General features: G+C 36.8%; 1 protein-coding gene across 6 annotated transcripts in view; it reads left to right on the top strand.

Annotated features, from left to right (window-relative positions):
- Window positions 1-14,175, top strand: part of RAPGEF2 (Rap guanine nucleotide exchange factor 2) — a 180,842-nt gene that overhangs the window by 124,814 nt on the left and 41,853 nt on the right. For all 6 annotated transcript variants that reach the window (XM_084286452.1, XM_084286451.1, XM_084286449.1 and 3 more), the window contains one exon: window positions 10,033-10,164. In XM_084286452.1, the coding sequence (XP_084142578.1) occupies window positions 10,033-10,164 (132 nt within the window). The remainder of the gene's footprint in view (window positions 1-10,032; window positions 10,165-14,175) is intronic.

Genomic DNA, 14,175 nt, shown 5'->3' with positions numbered 1-14,175 from the left:
GCAAACGTAAGCATGTAGTTAAATCTCACAGTGTGGCATTGATATGTCTGCAGACATTAAGTTTTAAAAAACAATGATAATAATTCTGAATTCTCAGGTCAACTTTGTCAAATGTATTTCAATTCATTATTTTACAGAGATAAAGCTGTGCACAAATGGAAATCTCCAGTTTTTGCATGTTTACATAAAAAATATTTTCCTTACAAGTATACAGAATACAGCTGTCTTTACTAAGAAGCTGCAAGTAATAAAAAACTAAAATGTTATAATGTTAATCGTGTTGACTTCTGTGGTTTTCTTCTTCCTTTGGTTAGGCAGTTTCTGAATGAAAGTGTGACAAATCAAGCTGGCCTCTGATTTTTCTGCTTGGAGGAGTGACATGGATCTGGAAGGGATTTTCTGGGTCACTGCCATTGCACACTGCTGTTGCACAGCGCATTCATAACTTTGCCTAGCTTCAGTTCAAAACCTTCTCTGCCACAGCTCCTGTTGAGCATGGTTTTGAGAGTCTGAGGTTCAATAGGCAGCACCTTTCAACTTTCTGCTCATTAGTTTTTGCACCTGTATTGCCTCTTGCTTTAAATGTTTCATTTGAGTCCTTCCTCTTTCTAGATAGTGATCATTTCCTTTCTCAGCTCAGGCTAAATAACTGCATGCTAAAAGCTCCTCTTACGCTTTCTCAAATACTACTTTTTCCTCTTCCTGATAGTTCTCTGAATCTCTTCAAGTATATGACTTCAAGTTGGAAACATGTAGCTGGGAATGTGTGCAGTATTCCAGCTAAGGTCTCCTGGGGGGGCATGGGTAAGAGCCCCAAACTCCTGTATTTCTGGGTGCTGCATGCACTCATCTCATCAGGTTCTTTTTCTGCTGCATCGCCTTGGCAGCTCAGTCACCCTCTGGGCAGCTACCTACTGGAACTATTTTAACAGTAATTTCTGACAAATACAGATTGTTTTGTTCTCAAAGTCTAACATCTTCTTCTGCTAGTACTCTCATGCACCAGGTAGGCATCATCTTGCTCTCAGGGACCTGTCCTTTTTTCCCCTACTTGGAAAGATTTACTGTTTGGTCTTAATCTGTAAGTTTTCTCTGTGATTGGGTATAAAACAGAAAAGCAACATGTGGTGTAAGAAAGTCCTGCTGATGGAGTCTTCAGCATTTGACATTGCACGCATATCCTAGGTCTTTGCTTTAACCATTTTAAAAGCACCCAGGATAGATGTTTTCAGCTTTGGGCTAGACTCTTTGCTTGTCTGTAGTGTTTTACAATCCTGAGTGGTGCTTTAAATCTGGAAATAAAATCCAGCAGCAGGTGCCATCATTATTTACCTCTGCTGGTGTAATTTTGTATCCGCGTCATGCTTTTTAGAATGCTGCATAGGAAACCTGAAATGAGTCTGTACACAAGGTGTACTTGAGCATACTATCATTTATTTAAAATGTTCTGCAGGATTTAAAACATATTCTTTGAAAATGTTTGAATTAACGTTTCCTGTAAACGTATGTGTACACGTAAAATGTCCTTGAACTTTTTATGCTTTTCCATCCTTAGACATAAATCTTTTTCTGATTTCCTGTGGAAGCAAAGTTTGTAACCATGTTTGCTATTCCTTCCTCTCCCATAATTACTTGTAACAGGCCAAAGAGTTCAGAATTTGCCATTACAGATTTCCAAAACTCCTGAAAGTGGGCCATGTTGTTTCCACTTTAGCAGCAGAAGTTAATATATTAAAAATCAAAACAGCCACAAGAGCAAGTATTTAGAAGTATCATCAACTGGAACATGCATTACATTAGTATGGAAATCAATTATTCCCAGGAGGGAAATCTCTGCAAAGCTAGGGTTTATTAATTTTGTCCTCTACATCTATTGCTATTTAACAGGGAGTTTTTGCTGCAATTCAGTAGCTGAGCTGAGTTCACAGCGAAGTAGAAACATTTGTATGAGTTCCAGAGAATAGTATATGTACTGCTGTACAACCTGTGTACATGTTCCTGCTAAACCCCTAGCTAGGCTGCTTGGGTTCTGAGAAATATTTGGAGCATTTTGCCTAATGTATGGTTCCCCCTCAGTTTTACCTGCAGAGCAGTACGGTTTCTGTCAGAACATCATATTTCTTCACTGTGCCAAAGGAGAGAAATAGAACACTGTTTTGTGACTTTTTGGGGTTGTTTTCATCTCTGCCACTCTGAGATAATTCAGAAGAAAACTGAGGTGCCTCAGAGTGGTCTGTAATTGCAGCTCAAGGGCCTCTTGGCTGTCAGTTTTCAATATTTCCATGGTAGGAATTCCCTTCCTAGTTTTATTCAGTATTTTTGCACAGCACAGACTCTGGGAATAGTAGTGCTTGGTGAGACAGCGGGTTGGGTTCTCTCACCATGAGATGTGTGCTATGTCTCTGCAAGTCTGCAGGCATAAGACTAGAGTAGAATTTCTGCATTTTACTATTTGAGCACTTGTTCAAGGTGACAAAAAAAAATAGGACCTGATGTAAATCTTAGAAGCTTTATGAAACAGCACAAACTGGCCAATATAAAATACCCAGTGCTGTTAATGAAAAATGCGGGAGGAAGCCTTGTAAAATCCTACCTGCTCCGTTCTGCAAGGCTTCCCTTCAGCTGCACTGTTTGGGTGACAACTTCAGTAGAGCAAAAATCTTGCAGGAATTAAGCTGAAGATGCAGACAGAACAGCAAATCTTCCCGATGAAGGGGATTTAAAAATCGCACACAGTGCTTGAGCAGTGGTGTTCTTGGCAAAATCAGCTTTGCTCTTAACTCTAGGTGAGGCAGCATAACTGAAACATTTTGCAGAACACGTTTCTCCATGCTCAAAGAGTTGTCTGTACTTAAATGTATATCCACAGTCAAAACAGCTGGGAAACAGTCGTTTGATATCGAATCCTTGCACAGCAGGACCACTCCAACCATCAGAGTCGGTATTTTAAAAGTACACAATTAGCCTTTGTTGAAGAAGTTACGCTTTTACCAAGTATTTTCTGAATGAGATAGACTTGTGAATAAACTCCTGAATAAAGATCTAAATAAAAAAAAAATAATTTGATCTTGCAGAACTGCTGCTGCTTCTTATAAATACATAATGATGCTTTGTGCTCCAAATCTCAAGAACCTGAGAAAAGCTTTTGAAAATGATGTCCTCAAGCTTACTATATTTTAGTTCAAATCCGTTCTGTATTTTTCTTTTGTATTCTTGGTTCACTCTCACTTTAAATACATCGATGATACTTTTTTTTTTTTTTTTTTTTTTTTTTAAAATATTGAGTTGTTGCCAATACATTTGTGTTTGCTGAAGGAACAATGCTTATGCCAAGTTTCCTGAAAAAGAAGCTTGAATATAAAACACTATATTGGATCTGTTGCACAAATGCTGTCCAAAACAAAAAAAAAGGCAAATACTAACAGAGCAACAGAGTTAGTTCTACAACAGATGAGGTTAAGTTACAGAAGAATGGGTGTGTGTCAGTGATGCATTTCATACTTTTCCTTTGAAAAGTGTTTTCCCTGACAGCTTTTCTCTGTTCCCCAAATACCCATTTACATTTCACCACCTCTGTCCCTGTGCAGAAGTCAATAGTCCTTCAAGCAAAGGATAATTATGTTCAATGCATTAAATGCTCATAGGATTAGCTGCCGAGAGCTATGAGATGTACATGAAGTGGCAGGCATTGTGTGTTTTGTAAGGGGAACAAAATGAAGTTCACCCACACGCTATGTCTCGCTTGCTCTCTCTGCCCAAGACCAGTGTGTCACATTGCATTGGTTTAAGCCTCCAAATAGTTTTATGGGGGAGTACCTGTAATGAATTATGAGTGCAGGAGAAGTATGAGGAGCTTGCCTGAAAAATCCTCATTACGCTGCTTTGCTTTTTGTTGTTGTTAGAGAAATTCTACTGTGGGCTTTGTATATAAACAATCTGCTAAACAGATTGCACGAATGCAGTATTTCCAGAACGGGGTTTGTCTTGTGTTGTAATCAAGATGAAAAATGTTTTTAAGAGTAGGTCTTTGTGAGCTTTGAGTCAGTGTTTCACACGAAGGTGTCTATTTGATTGAGGAAAATAAGTAGATTTAAAATATGTGAGATACTTTTGCATAAAGTAATTACGTACAGAATGCATAATTTAAGGTGGAAGGTTTTTTCATCTGTTTTTAGCACTTAACTCTTCTCTTGCTGAAGTTTACAAAGAAAACATCAATACTATATTGATATATATAATAATAAATGTTTGCCATCCCACCTCTACATAAAGGGAATCCTGCTTCCATGGGAATCGCATCCTAATTTCAGCTGTGAATAGCTTAAACTTTTCTTTTAAATTTAACTCTGTGCTGGCCATGTCAGCCTGCATCATGTCTTTAGGCAGAATCAATAGAAGTTACTTTATTATTCTGTAATTACTTAAATTGACTGCTGTGTTTTAAATCACTGAACCATAAAAATCTTTTCCTTGATGTCTCTCTTGGTTAGGAAGTGAATTATGTTGAAATAGCACATAAATAGCGCACTGATGAATGCCCGCCATTAGTAGTAATATTTCTTCCTTTAGTCATTAAATATTGTAAATCTGAGTATATCATTAAAAACCATAAACAAATTTACAGATGTTTAATAGAAAAATAAACAGTTACATAAAGTAGTGAAATGAGATGTTAATGACTTGATGGGATACTGAAGTATGCAGGGTTTGAAATCTAGGCTATTCTAGTACAAGATAACTTCAAAATTTTAATCTTGAATAAGGAAAAATGGGGAAGATTTAAGGCATAGTATTTCTTGTATTTTCATAATATGACATTTATTACATTCTTTCATTAATAAGCAAGTACAAGATGTTTCTAGTAATAGTACGAGGTTACAAGAAACAGAACATCTTTCATAGTATTACAGTATTTTTTATTACATTATTAGAAAGCAGGTTCTACAAGTAAGTGCTGAGAGGCATATATTTAGAGGCTGAAGAATCAGTGTTTATGTTTCTTCAATTTCAGAAATTGGAAGCATGTCATAAACGTGGCATTTTGTGTAGTCCTATGTCTACCATGCAGTGGCACATTATTGCCTATAGATCTGTTCATTGGGAATTGCTTAAAACAATGTTACGCCATTGTTCTCAAATTTCATATTTCTGTGGATGTTCTTCAGCCAGCCACTGTGCAGGCTTTGTAAATCTTTCATAAAGTGCTGAATGGCATTCAGTGGAAGACCTTGCTTATAAAATGCTTACTGACGGGTTTGCTCTAAAATGAGCGGTGTAGTAGAACTCTCTAACCAGAGTTCCTCTTGTACTTCAAATATATACGTTCATGTTTCTTTCCCATTGTTGCATGTATACTTTTTCCACATGTAACCACACTAAAAAAATATATATATATAAAAAAAAAAATTAAAGAAATATCCCTTAATATACACCTTAAAGACTTTGATATACTCCCTAGTAAATATTCTGAAGATATACTCATTTTCTAATGTACTGGTTTAGTAGAGCAAACCTAATGACGTCCTGAGTAGAGGCTGGACAGAATGCAAAGGAGTTCAAGTGATCCTCTGAGGAAGAGGACGAGCCCAGCACAGTCCCCACGGTGGCACGTAGTCACTGCCTCCTGTCATACAGAAAGGCATGCTGGAGAGTAGGAGAAAATCATGATGTACTTAAAATAGGAGGAACATATTCAGAGCAAAATAATTGTTAGCTTTGCATGCATAAAATGGTGACTCACTTTGAGGGTGGAAGTAATAAAATGCTGCTTTTAATATAGGAATATATGATATGGTATAAGGTATTTTCAAAGTGGAGGTACTTCTGTGCGCTTAAGAAAGTTTCATGTAGTGGTTCAAGTTTATATTTATTTTATGACTTTCAAGAAGTAAATGCTTGGAATTCCCAGATGCACAGTTTTTCCTCCAGATTCCTCTACATGTGTATAAACTGTTTAAACATGTACATGTATACGTGCACACTTATCAAGAGCTACAAGTACACACACGAAATACTGTTTTGACCTCTGCCAAATTAAGATTAGATCTTTGGTGTTAACTATTTTATTGATTCATGCTCTGTTCTAAGAATTTATTTCCCCTGTTATCTTATACCTTTTTAGGTCTTGGCATATATAGCCTTAATGTTTTTCATTTACCCAGTTTGTCCTTGAAATAGGTTATCAGGGCAGTTATCTGGTCCTTTTAATGACTCTCAATTATTTAATATAGTGTCCATGTAATAGGCTTTGTAGTTACATTTACTGAAGAATGAATCATGCGTTTATTTTTCTAAATTACCCTGCCATGTTTTTACTCCATCTGCTGGGTCATTCTGATGCTGTGACTATGAGTATTCAATAATAAAGTTAAGAAATGCTCTATATTGCTGACTTTGGCAAAGCTGTAGTTCAGTCTTTTGTGGTATCACGGTGCTCTTTACGTAAAACATACAAGTTGCATTTTCTTTTATTACTCTGAAGGACTCTGTAAACCTAGCTGTCAGGTCATAAAAATGCAGAAGAAAAAGTTGTCTCTTTGGTTCTGGTGCCATCAGTGGTGTCTGCAGTCTGTCCCAGCTGATGCTCCGAGGGAAGCGGTATGCCCTTAAATTTTCTAATATTACCGTGTGATCCAGAGGATAAGGCACATGTTTTATCTAGCCTTTATGTGCTTGAAAACATTACAAGAAAACCTTTATTCTTCTGGGATACTAAATGCTGAAGGCAGTCTTAAGCTGTTGAATGGAATGAGAGTTGAATGCAAGCACTGAGTGCTCAAATTTCACAATAAAGTGATGTTTGGTAGCACAGAAAATAGATCTATAGTAGTGCAGTTAAATGTTGTGTCTTCAAAAGCACAGATTGATGTTCCTAGCCAGTTCTTCACTGGATGTACAGCTGAGCTTCATGATGTTATTTTCTAACAGTGCTTTTTCGCACTGCACGTAAGAAATGAGGTGCAAATACCCTGGTCTGAGCCAGACAGCCTTGTGCAGGTTGCTGGTACTACTCAGGCTGTTGAAAGCTGCATTTTATTCTTGAACAACTTGTTGGAAGCTGTTTACCTGACATTATTGCCCTCCACAAGGGAAACGGGTGGCCTCTTGTGTTGAAAATTTAGATGCCTGCATTTGTCATTATCATCAGTGTTTTGCTTCTTTCCCATGATGTGCATTAAATATTTTGAATAGCAGGATGCGGCCAAGACAGAAATGCATGCATTTCTCACGCGCTCCTCGAGCTCACCATTTAGATGTTTCAACTTTTGACTGTGTTTTATTTCTTGTCTCACAGCTTCTCACCTTCACTTATTTGAGGATAGGGCAGTTGAGTTGGATGTCGCTTTCAGGCATATAGCACAGAGATGTAGTATTCTGCAAAGATGTGAGCATGTGCTTCCTGCTTGTGAATAGTCCTATTTGATTAAGATCAAAGTGACTGGCTGGGTTGCCCTAAGTAAAATGCCTGCTTCTGATCTGCTGCTGTCACCACTTGGCAAGCCCATCACATGCAGCATGGCTTTGACTTTAGGAGCTATTCTGAAACTGGTAGTCACCAGACATTCAGCTGATTGTCTACAGCCAAAAAAAAATAAAAATCAGAAGGCTTGCTTTTATTTGCCTTGTGTATTATCACTTGTGGTGGAAACTCCTCTTCCAATCGCCTGTGTAGGAGCAAAATATAAATCCTTGCTGTTCATTTAAAACACTAAGTGCCACCATTATATTAAACATAGCTTGATTTCTTTTTTCTTTTTTCTTTTTTTTTTTTTTAAATATACTAACTGGGTTTGCTTTGATGTGAGGCTCTAAAGGATTGTTATTGCATTGATTAACAATAAATGCAATTGTTAGTGGCTTGGAGATACTTGAAAGGCACTGTGAAAAATGAATGTGTTTGGCTGGGCTCAAGACTGTAGACATGTTACCTCCCTTTGGAGGTGATGTTTATTTGTGACTGAAACAGCTACCACTTGATAAAATACACAGCTTTCAGGATATTAGGCAGCATCTGCTCTGTGAGTTATCATTAGGCGTGCAAATCATAGGTGACTTGTTGTCTGCATGTTAAAATAATATATAAGATTTCTACTCGGAAATAACCCTAGACTACTTTAATTCTAGGAGACTGTACTTTCAGAAGTAAATGGAGTTTTTATCAACACGTTACTAAAGCTGTGATGATTTACTTCCTATGCATTCTGCCTATAGGCAGAAAATCTACTAGAAATCTACTTATTTGTAGAATGGTTTGAATCCTAATAAAAAAAAATACTGATATCACTAAATACTCTGCTGTTTTGTGCTGATTGAAACTCAAAGATTGCAAAGGGAACTAGCAAGGTCAACAGATATTATAACTAATGCATTTTTTTCATCCTATGCTTTCTCCTTTTGATAGGTCAACAACACTGGTGAACATAATTAGATTTTTTTCTGGAGGCAGCATCAATGGCTTTATATAGAGTATTAGAGTATTTTAGAGTATTAGAGTATTGCTTTTGTTAATTGCCCTTTCATTGTTGATTGGTATATGAAGATCAAATCTAGCTCTGGGCTAGCTGAAGCTTTTTAGGGTTTTTAATGTCTGGTTCTTGGTTTTAGTTCCTCTTGCAGGTAAAAAAGTAAGAATTTTTCAAAGCGTAGCCATATTTGCTGTCAATTCTGTAGTCATACTGCAGTAAGGAAGAAACCCTTTCTAGGTGTATTGGAATAGGAAATGCCAGTCAGCCTAAATATGACTGAGGTTTCCAGTTGGCTGTACTTTCACCACAAATGCTGAAGTCAGGGTTCTTCCAGGGCATGTACCATATGCAGCTTTAAGCCAGGCGAGCAGCAGCAAAATCATTCAGTACATCTCTGTAGAGCTGGTTGTTTTCTCAAGCACAGTTGCATTTGTGACTTCAGCAGGCTTTTTGTCTAACCATTTATCCTGATTGACCTATTCTGTCTTAATGCTGAAAAAGTTATTTTCATTTCCATCGGGGCAAATTGTAGTAGCACCAAGGTAGCATTAAAAACTGACGTGGGTGGACACCCTGTACATGGCATTCTTCTTACTCTCAATTGAGGTGTGTTTGTATCTGCCTTGTCTGAGTTGAAGCAAAAAGAAATTAGTGGAGAAAATTTTTCAAATATTGAAGTATTTATTGCACACCAAAATCAATACTTTAACATCCTTTTATATAGGATAGATAGTGGTGGGATGCAAGCTTTTTGGGGAGAGGAGTATTTTGCTCCTGAAATAGCAATTAAATATTGTTTCAGACAGCAAATATTTTCCTTTATCAAAGTTCACTTTCTACAGCCTGGCAACGTTGACAGTTCTTACAGATTTTGATGGGACCTGAGTGCATAAAGCAATAGTAAAATACGTCACAAATGTTTGGTGGATGATTGTTAAAAGATCAAATGTCGTGTCTTGTTTCATTCCTCAGCGAAGCACGTGAGCAAACTCATTTCAGGATTGCAGTTCATTGCAGTTGTGTCGGTTTTCCCACATTTCCTATTTGCCGTCATGTTATTTGGCTCAAAGTATAAAGGATAGTTCAGTGCCTTGGGTTTTACTTGTCTGTAAAGTACCCTGTTGAGTTCAGAAGCAAAAGAGTTAGCTAAACCCAGAGCAGCATTTGCTGTAACTATGTGACTTTACTCACTGTTAATCCTACTCCACAGGAAACCATTGATATTGAAGGCAGCACAATATTCATATGAAGTTCAATTCTACCCAAACGGTGTAGTAAGATACTAAAGAATTTGTCATAAGGGTTATCGCTTCATTGGTGTTTGTTCTCAGTTGTTTTTTTTTTTAATCTCTTCTTATATTTGCAACACTTAGTGATATATTGCTGACTTCTGCACCAATCTAAAAAATTGGAAAACTCAAACTTTGATGCTGCATTCTCAAACCCCAATGGTTTTCTTGATGTAGTTGGTGCTGGCAGAGAGTAAAGAGTGACATACATGATTTAAGTTCATTTTGCTGTGTATCTACCTCAAATTGTAATGATGCTTTTTCTGCTCCACCTATAGCTTCCTGCAGATTTCACAAAGCTGCACCTTACTGACAGTCTCCACCCACAGGTGACCCACGTTTCATCTAGTCACTCAGGATGTAGCATCACTAGTGATTCAGGAAGCAGCAGCCTTTCTGATATCTACCAGGTAAGACTGCAAGGGATGCTGATGGGAGGTGCCGTTTCAAACAGTTCTGATGTTAATAGCTCAACGCCCGTGTTGCCGTGTATTGTCACTTCTTGTCTGAAGAAGTGATCGATAGATTTTAAAAAACTAATTTTCGCTTGAATCAGGATAATTTCAGGGTTGCATCTGCTTCTTACTAGATCTGATGTTTGAAAACTCAGCAGGTAATCTGCAGTGCAGTAACATGACATATGTTTCCTTAGTCTGTCACATACAAGTCAGCAGTGCAGAGGTGTAGTGTTTTTGCAACGTTTCAGGTTTCTACTTCATGTATTTTGTTTGTATTTTGTGGCTTTTTGGAGAGAAAATGCCCTGAATTTAAGCATGGAAAGCCAGTGTGACTCTTCAGTAGAGCTTTCTGGCTGAACTTAGGAGGCAAAGGGACTTTGTTCCCTGACTCCAGCATCTCACCTCACCTTTCTGAGTGCTTTGCCATTCATTTGCAGAGAAACAGCTGTGATGTTTACTGCTATTTTGAGAGGACTTTGAGATCTGTTGACAATAAGTGACCTGAGCTGGGCATTCTGATAAAAAGTGAGATCAGGTTTTCAAAAGTATAAAGTATAGGTTTAGTACTTTGTCAAATGAGTGTTTTTTTTTTGTTTTGTTTTGTTTTGTTTTGTTTTTGTTTGTCTTGGTTCTGTATTTTGTAGTTCTGAGATGTATTGGCTTCCAAATCTGGCACACATCTGTCTGGGAGAAAAAATACTCAGTGAGCAGCTTGTGCTGGCCTGACTTCAGGGGTATATTCTGATTTCTTCACCCTGTAGACAGCTGGTACTAGCCTCTTGGTAGTGCTTTTTCTCCTGGCTACCTGGGAAACATGGGGGAGTTTGAACTGGTGAGATTTCGGAAGCTATCACACGGCTGGGGGGCTTCTTGTTGCAAAGTTCTGTGCTCTTCATTTGGAGCAGAGCTTGCTGTGAAACATATCCCAGGGGTGCCTAAAACGTTTGAGGTGTTGTACTTGTTTTAAATACATTTTAAGAATATATAAAAAATAATGATATGAGGAAGTCTAGATCTTCCTCTTGGTATTTTCAGTTCTTGCAATGTCCTCTGGTAGGAAACCATAGCAATTTATTTAAATTAGATTTGATTCACTTTTTCAGAATAACATTCTTTTCTCAAAAGGATTTTGAAAAAAAAAATTAACAGGAACAATTCTACTTGAAGTATTATTTACTAGAAAAGGAAAAAATTTTGGTTTAGATGCTTTAAAAAATACAGATATATCCATTTAAATAATGGGAAAAGCATTATCTGTACAAATACAAATTAAGTTGTGAGCATATTTGTAACATGTAGTCTGTTTTAGAGGAATAAGCTTGGAGACTTTCCTGTAGTCTGAGGTAGGCTTGAAATAAAAGTCTCCGTTCAGTTTAAATAATAATTGCAATAATGCAAAGTCTTATTTTTGCAAAAAATATGTCAAAGTAACTGAACACTTTAGGCAGAACATATGTCAGTCAAGTATATTTGTCAAAATTTCTTCTGAAGAGAAGATTACTTTGAGATAGGATTTATGTTTATGCTGTGAGGGTGAAGAAGTAAAATCAGCTTTGTTCTTTGTCTTCTATAGATTTTCATACCTTTTATTCTAAAGATTTTATGCTTAAGCATAAAAATACCAAGTACCTCTAGAGAGACACTTGTAGGTGGCATTTAGATGGTTATAGTCATACAGTTCATCTCTAGATAAGTTGCTGAAACTTTTACAAAAAGTTTTGGTAGAAAACCCTTATAACTGTAAGAAGGATCACTGAGTTCCTGGGAAATTAAAAATACTATAGGGAAGCTTCAGAGAAATACTTCTAGAGTCACCAATCTGGAGTATATCTCCTGTAGTAAGGTGTTTTTTTTCTTTTTTTTTTCAGTAATGAAATCAACAGTATGGTTGGTGTTTAGAGAGAGTTAGTGATTTTTGTGAAGTATTTACATGGGGAATATTTACTTTAATATATTTACTTTCATATTTAAAATTTAATTTTTGTCTAATTAAAAAAATTTAGGATACTATGTCACATGCTTAAAAAATACTTTGCTTTCTTCAATTAATCTGCAGTTAATTGCTCATTTAAAGAATTCTTGGCACAGGTGTATTAAGATCTGTGTAATTGCACAGTGTCAGTGTAATTACTAAAATAACCCGTATCCCTAGAGACATCAAGTATTGCAAGCATTTAATGAAGAATGCTTTGTTTTAGACCATACTTGAAGTTTTTATTTAAAAAACAAAAGCACACCTGAATTGATGAATTCAGTTGTAGGAATTTATAAAGTTGGGAATCATAAACTCTCTAATTCTAAATTAATTTTGTAGTACCAAGTGCTGTCATTTTTTATAATTTCTCATATTGTCACAAACCATTAATTTCTTACTTCGGTTTCAGTTGTAAAGCAATATAATGTAGGAATGTTAAGTTAGGCTGTACTGCAAGAAGAAAAAAGTGACAAGATAAAACAGCGGTAATCTGAGTGTTCTAGGATCAAGTCTGGGATTAAGTAGTCAGAAATACTTTTTGAAAAAGTTTGGATCAGTCTTTTCACAATTATTTACCTTTTAATTCTCCCCCAAGTGTTTATTCAAAAATGATAAACCATAACAAAGTCACCTACGTTGTTTTTTTTGCTTAAATTTTAATAGATCTTAGGCAAAGCTCAGTATCATCGTTGTTCTAATTCTGTTCCATATTTAAAGGCATCTTTCCACTCAGTAGAATGGACTTCTCTTCATTACGTCTAAGTGGAAAGGAATGATTCAGAAAAATTGCCAACTTACCTTTTGATAGATTAAAAAAAAAAAAAAAAAAATTTCTTAAATTATACTATTAACTGGATCTTTGCTGTCAATGTCAGAGTAAATTATATGTCATGTTATGCATCCTAGTAAGTTTTAGTCCTGTAGCCGTAAGAGCAGCTGTTTGCAGGAAAAATATGTTCATGGCCTTTTCAGATTTTTTGAATAAATCATGAAGCTGAATTTTCAGATGCTTTCAGCATTGAGCTGAGAATATTTCCTTTTAAATATTAATGCTGTAACTAAATTTGTCAAATGTTGCACATGAAAGAACTTCTTTTAGGCTAAGAATTATTTACCGCGATAAAATAAATAATCCTTTGTCGTTATCCACCCGAGTCTAAAAATAAATGTCAGGTGCCCATCAGTAAGGTTGTTAATGTTAGAACTTTTATTTTAGGGAATAAGTTCACCGTTGGCTAACTGTGTAACGGGGCTGGAGAGGAAGGGGATGCTGAGTGTTTGCTTGCGTGCGGGCTGGTATCTGCCAAGAACAATACTTTGCTCCTGCCTTGTGTTGACTTGGCAAAGCAAGTCGTTTACTGCTGCTTCTCATGTTTCGTTATATACCTCTTCCTATACACTCCTGAATGCTTCCTATCCCTGACATGTTTATTGCCAGCTGATGAGCCCGGTTTGAGAGTGGGGAGATTTAAGTCTCTGAATGCGTGTTATTCCTCCTCCCTCTCTTGGGAAAGCATTGTGTTGCCTGAGCTCCTTCCTTTGCCAGCCTTTCTTTGCCTTATCCTGTCCTTAGACTGGTGGCTTCCTGGCAGCCGTACATGCCCGCCCGTGTCTGCCCCAGACGCTTCCAGCAGTAAAGGAAGTGGGTAACATCCTTTCAGTGACCCTCCCAGGATGCGGGTAGCACTGGGAAATTTTCAAGATGTCAGCTTTTGTTTTCTCACGGGTCTGATAGCAGAACTCTTCAAAGAAAGGTCCATCTTCTAGAGATTTCATGGGCATTCACGCTATTTGCAGTACAGTTAAAAAAAAATCTGACAAACTTAAATTTGTGTGAGATTTGTGTCTGCAATAGTTGTAATTGAATGTAATATATATTATCATAAATACATGAGAAACAGATACATATTATAAGTAGTTATATGGCTTCAATTTGGTAGCAATTTATTGATATTGTAACCTTTTACCCAGTGAGTTGAAAGATACTG

This window comes from Netta rufina (genome assembly GCF_964035555.1).
Source record: "Netta rufina genome assembly, chromosome: 4".
Taxonomy (NCBI): domain Eukaryota; kingdom Metazoa; phylum Chordata; class Aves; order Anseriformes; family Anatidae; genus Netta; species Netta rufina.
Note: the sequence above shows the minus strand (reverse complement) of the source record. Positions and strands in the feature narration are given on the sequence as shown.